The 6,136-nt window shown below is 57.4% G+C and overlaps 1 protein-coding gene across 1 annotated transcript in view; it reads right to left on the reverse strand.

Annotated features, from left to right (window-relative positions):
- Positions 1-233: 233 nt before the first annotated feature.
- Positions 234-6,136, reverse strand: part of CALY (calcyon neuron specific vesicular protein) — an 8,433-nt gene continuing 2,530 nt past the window's right edge. Inside the window, exons 2-6 of the mRNA XM_011372591.2 lie at positions 3,462-3,616; positions 2,301-2,414; positions 1,582-1,695; positions 649-957; positions 234-367 (exon numbers count right to left, since the gene is read on the reverse strand). Coding sequence (XP_011370893.1) covers positions 670-957; positions 1,582-1,695; positions 2,301-2,414; positions 3,462-3,596 — 651 coding nt within the window. The 5' untranslated portion in view covers positions 3,597-3,616 and the 3' untranslated portion in view covers positions 234-367; positions 649-669. The remainder of the gene's footprint in view (positions 368-648; positions 958-1,581; positions 1,696-2,300; positions 2,415-3,461; positions 3,617-6,136) is intronic.

The raw sequence follows: 6,136 nt of genomic DNA on the forward strand, positions 1-6,136 counted from the left end.
GCCCCAACCCCGTGGCTCTGGGCCTGGCGGCCGGGCAGTGGCCTCCTCTTCCACCTGCTGCCCAGGGGCCAGTTCACTGCCCCATGGCAGCCGCGGCTGCTCTACGGTCCTTCAGTGGTCCCTGTGGGCGGTGGGGGCACCATGCCGGGGCTCACCCATGTGAGGTTGGAGGGTAGGAAAAAGGCAGGTGGGACCTTTGCTCAGAAGAAACCAGAGACCAGGCGGATGTGAATCTTTACTTAGGGAAAAGCTACAGAGCTAGAGGCTCCAGAGGGAGAAGGTGTTGGCGGGGTCCTGGGGACAAGGGCACGACCACAGGGCGGACAGCGTCGGGCAAAAGCAGTCACAGGTGCCGCAGGCGCGGGCGCTGTGAAGACGGGAGGGCAGAGGGTGGTGAGAGCTGCAGAGCCAGGCGGCACGCGGCCCCCCAGCCGCCCACCTGCTTGGGAAGAACAGAGGAGCTGAACCCCACGCACCCGCCTCCGGTTCACCTGACTCCCGCACATGCGCCCCGCCCCCAGCTGCTCAGACGTGGTTGCGGCAGCCGCGTGGGGGACCCGCAGCCCTGGGTAAGGCTGTGGCGCGCAGGGTCGCCCCCTCTCCCGGTGGGGTGCAGGGAGGCGGGTCCCCCGCCCAGGGGTCACCTACGCTGGCGCAGGCAGCAGGCCGTCACTGCGCGGCCGGGGGCGGCACGCTCCCCGCCGCCTTCCGCTCTGCCTCCTCTTCAGGCGCCACAGGCTTCCCAGGGGGCTCGGCAGTCGCCGCCGTGCCCGCCTGGGTGGGCGCCTTGGGCCCCTCCTTGGCCATGCGGTGACTCTTCACCCAGGCTGAGGGCGGCTCGGTGCCGTGCTTGCGGCTCAGCGGGTAGGCCCCGATGGCCGCCAGGATGCTGCGGTGGCGCTCAGGGTCCATCTCCGTGTAGTACATCTCCAGGGTCAGCGGGGTGCACATCTTGTGCTGTGGGAAGAGCGAGTCAGGGGCGGGGGGCCGGGAAGGGGGGCCCGGAGCGGGGGGGGGGGCGCAGAGGGTCTCGGTCTGGAGGGGCTGGCTGGCATCGCCCCTGGGCTCAGGTGTGCAAAGGCCGGCGAGCCCTCCTCAGTGACACTGGCCACGACGGCAGAGCCACAGTTGTGTGCCACGCGAGGGAGGAACAGTCCTTTCTGCTTTTGAGCAGTCCGATCACACTATACACAATGTCCTTAAATATATTTGTTTCTGCCGTAATTATAAGCCACCAAAGGTCCACCTCCAATTCAGAATTAAGGATCCATGTAGAGCCAACCCCCTCAGAACGAGGGTGGACCCTGTGTCATGAGTGAAAAGGAAGGGGCTCACGACTATACTCCAGAGCACCTAGCAGATGCCCAAGAATACACAGGGAGCCCCGGGAATCCCGCAAGGGCCACAGGCCTCTGTGGGGGTGGGGTGTGTCTGCCTGGGGGTGGCTTGGGACAGGAGAGGGCACCCTGGGGCTGCTCCACCCCCCACCCTGTGCTTCCACAGGCGACCTCTGGGAGCCTCTCCCTGACACTCTTCTTGGGGGACCCCTCCCCACCTCAGAGCCCAGGCTCAGGGCCTTACCCGCAGCAGGAAGCCGTCAGGGCAGGTGAACTGGTCGTACCAGATGGCCTTGTACATGATCAGGACACAGCCCATGAGCGCCATGGCAAAGGCGATCATGCGTGCTGTGGGCAGCTGGGGTCGGGAAGAAGGAGGGACCAGGTGTGGGGGGGCACTGGATCCAGCCTGAGCTTGGGGGCCCTGGGGGAGGTGCACACACAGCCGAGCCCCGGCCCGCCCTGGCCTCTGGGGGCCCCCCTCCCACCTCAGAAACAAGAGGAAAGGGGCAGATTTTACTACTGGAAAATGAAGAGCTTTGGAGATAGTACAGAATAATGAGAAAAGCCATCATTAGCGACGTTAGGAGCTAGAAGAAAGGACGACAGAAAACATTTGCCAGAGTACACAGCAGGGAAAGTGACTTTCCGTAGTATACAGAAAACCCTCGAGTCACCAGGGAAGAGACAAGTGACCCACTGGGCAGGCTGGTGCACACACAAGCAGGTGCGGCCTACCCTGGCTGTCACCCCACTGTCCAGCAGGGAGGCTGCGGGCTTGGCCAGCTAGGGGTCAGCCTGGTGCTGCCCAGCCCCAAGTCCCTCAGCCACCCCACCCCAAAGCACCCCCATTAGCTCCTGACTTGTCCACCTCCTCTGAGCACAGCCTGCCTGGCCCGGCCTGGGTCCTCTGACTCCCCTGGGACTTACCCTGGCACCACGGGGTCGGGAGGGCTGGCTTACCCTGCGCCCTTCCTCCGAGTGGCTACAGGCCAGTTTCTGGGCCTCCAGGTCCGGGAACTTCTTCGGCTGGTCCATGGAGGTCAGCTCGTATTCCGTCTGTGTCTTGATAACCACCTGTGCAAAGAGGTGACCCAGGAGGACCCTGAGCAGGGAGGGCTGGAAGGGGAGGGCGCCGGGGGTCAGCTGCCCAGCAGTGGTGTGAGTGCTGACCATCTTCCAGGACTGTCTGGTAGCCGGGCTCCAGTGGATACAAGCTGAAGCCAAGGGAAGGTGGAAGCTGCAAGCCTGCTGGGTCCAGGGCAGCCGCGAGGCCGGGCCAGATCACGCATGGAGCTCTGCCGTCTGCTGACAGCTTTCCATCTCGAGGGTGCCAGCTTTGCCCGCCAGGAGCGTCCCCTTCAGCAGCCCCACAGCGCGGCCCCTCCTCCAGGAGGAAGTCTGCCCTGACTTCTCTGGCCCCCAGAGTCTTGAGGCCCCTCCCACACGGAGTACAGGCTGGTGTGGTCCTGTAATTCCCCGGGGGCAAGCACTGAGCCTTCCCATGGTGTCCACTGAGAACCAGGTCCAAAACTGGAGCAGACGCAGTGGAAGCCCACCCAGGTCACTGGAGAACTGCCTTCAGCCAATGCCTGGGAAGGCTCCCAGTCCCCACAGTCCCCAGCCAACAGCTGACTGACATAGTACAGATAGCTGCCCCCTCTCCGGCGTGGACAGCTCTGAGTGCCATTCACAGTTGGGAGCTCGCATGGGGTCGGGGGACTGTGCCGAGCTCTGCTTCTTACAGATCCCTACTGGAAGCCCTCCACGCCACCAGCCACCAGCCCCAGGAAGGACCTTATCTCAGGCCTGACCCATGACACAGTGCCCAGCAGGGGCGGGTGGGCATTTTCGCTTGCTGAGCCCCCGCGGGGCAGCACTGTGGGCTGGGCGCTATCTGGGAGATAGCGTGGGAATTCTCAGTCACCTGTGACCAGGTTACCCTGCTCACAAATGAGGAAAGGGTGTCTCTGGGTGACGAGAGAGCTGATCACATGTGGCCCATGGGCTTCGATCCAGCTGGCCCTCCCTCCACCTGTCCTCTTGCAACTTGGAAGGGGACTGCTAAATAAGCCACGCCCCATACCCTTTTGTTCCCAGGGCGGGCAGAGGAGGGCGCCCCACCTGGTCGGAGAAAGGTGGCTGAAGCTGGCTGACATCCAGGGGGCTGATCAGAGGGACGCTGTCCGTGGTAGCCTCGTCTTGGTCCCCGGGGTCTTTGCCCGACTTTCCGGAGAAGCTGCAGCCCAGCTTCACCATGGTCGACGGTGGGCCTTGTCCTGTCCAGAGGCAGACACAGAGTCACTGCCTGCTGGCCACCTAGTAGATATCCACACCAGTTGGGTCTGGACAGAGAGTCCATCCAGAGAGGGCTGGCCCCTGGGATGGGGTGGGCTTTGGACAGCCAGGCCAAACTCCCACAGGCTTCTAGTCCCTTCCTAGGCTTCCTCTGGGCCCCACAGCCATGCAGTGGTGGCACCTCTAACCAGTGACTGCCCAGACACACAACAGTAACTGTCTTCCACTGGCTGACCTGCTAGAGGATATTCTAGGGGCAGCTATTCCTGTCAACAGAAAACAATCCCAGATATAAACCTGGAGAGTAGAGTGGTCAGACATAGCAAGTAAAAGTACAGGACACCTGGTTAAATCCAAACTTCAGGTAAAAAGGATGCTTCTCTCTCTCTTTTTTTAGAATAAGTACCTCCCATGAAATTTGCAATACAGGACAGACCTATTCTGAAAAGCTATGCTGACTGCTAAGAGACACAGCAAGTGACTTCCATACTGAAAAAGCAGAAATATACTCAGTCAACCAGAAGAAGAAAGGAAGGTCCTGTGTCCACCAAGAACTTGAATCTGTCATTAAAGCTTTCCAACAAAGAACTCCAGGCCCAGACGACATCACCGCTGAATCCCACCGATCACTTATGGAGGAAATCATGCAAGTTTCATACAGAACTCTTCAGGGAGAACAAAGGAATGGCTCATGAGGCAAACATCTCAAAACCTGGCAAGACAATGTTGGACAGGACGTCTCAGGCAATCGCCCCCACAAACATCAATGCAAAGGCCCTAAATGAAATGCAAGCGAACGGGATCCAGCAAGATATTAAAGGGTAATACGTCACGAAAGGTCGGATGTATTCTAGAAATGAAATTTAGTTTAATATCTAAAGAGCAATTAGTGTTTTTACCGTATGAACAGAATAAAAAAGAAAAATTATCTCATCAATTTCAGCAGTAGCTGAACAAGTATTTTATACAAGTATTTGTGTACTATTTTTAAAAATCTTAGCATAGGAGGCAACTTCCTCAATCTGATGAAGGTTATCCACAGAACTCCCTGCACCAAACCTTGCTCTGAAGGGCTCAAGCTTTGCCTGTAAGTTCAGGAAGGAGACAAAATGGCCCTTTTGCTGTCAGTTCCAGAGGTCTAGCCAAGCTGAGGGGCTGGGAACAGAGAGGAGACACAGGCCTGACGATGCTAGGTGATCCTGCATTGTTTACAGATGAAACATATTCTGTGTGCAGAGGACCCAAAGGAAAAACAAATTTGAAGGGTTGGAAAGTGAGTTCAGCAAGGTGGATGGATTTCAGATATTCGGAAATCGATTATATTACTATATATCAGTGATAAAAAATGAGAAAAGAGTTTTCTGGAAAGATTTCATTTAAGCATTATCAGCAATATCAAGTGCTCGGGAATCAGTCTAATGAGAGATGAGATAAGAAAGACCTGCATGGAGAAGACCCCAAGCCAGCATTACCGCCTGAGGCCGCACAGCCTACATCCCTTCAATAAACGGAGGAGACGTGTCACGGGCTTTGGAGGGGTCCAAATTTTAAAATGTCGATTCCTCTTAAAATGTATCTGTTGAATCAATAAACCTCAGCCAAAATTCCAAGAGGACTTTCTTTTTTTTTTTGGTGTGAACTTGATAAGCATCGTGATTTTATGTGGAAGGCACAGGGAAAAGAACAGACACGACATCTTGAGGACACGGACGGGGGTTCCATCTGCCAGGATCCAGCTTGTTACACAGCGGTGGAAATTAAGCCATGTGGTACCGATGTGCGGGAGACGAAGATCCAGGTGACACACCCTACACACACGGACCATGGGTTTATGACAGGGCTGTCAGTGCGAGGCAAGGGGGCTGGCCACCTTTCCACAAACACCTGTCTGGATGGAAAACGGCGAACCCAAGCCCTGCCTCATACTGTACACGAAAGCTTGCTTCAGGTGGCTCAACTTCAGTTGGAAAAACACCTTGAAGGTAATATTCTGGTCTCAGGGAGGAGAAGTTCTTCAGTGTGATAAGTAAGCACCGACCGTAACAGGAAATATTAAGAAAGGGTTGCGTTAAAACTGTGAGCTCCTGGCTTCAAAGAGTGGGAACAGAGCCAGACTGGAGACGGTATTTGCCCAAAATGGCAGGGCTTCCAACAGCAGGCTAGTGGCAGAGACACAGCTAGTGCAGAGACACAGGTAGTGGCCTCCCCAGGACTGGACCCCATGTTCACGTTCAGCTGAACAGCGAGGGTCAGCCACTTGGCACCTGTGCCCCCTTCTTTGTGCGGACGCTGGGGGAGAAAGGCAGACCCCAGGGACTGTGCTTCCCGCTCAGGCGTCCAAACGTCCCCACTCTCTCGCCACGGCGTGTACTCCCCTGCAGAGACTGCCGTGCCTCTGAACCCCCACGCTCCTGTCCTAGGGTGACCTTACCATCCCCAAACGTTTCTCCCTGCACCAGCCCCACCAGCGCCGGCGCCCTGTTCTCTCAGGCCTAGCGGGG

Source organism: Pteropus vampyrus, unplaced genomic scaffold (genome assembly GCF_000151845.1).
Source record: "Pteropus vampyrus isolate Shadow unplaced genomic scaffold, Pvam_2.0 Scaffold211, whole genome shotgun sequence".
Classification (NCBI taxonomy): Eukaryota; Metazoa; Chordata; class Mammalia; order Chiroptera; family Pteropodidae; genus Pteropus; species Pteropus vampyrus.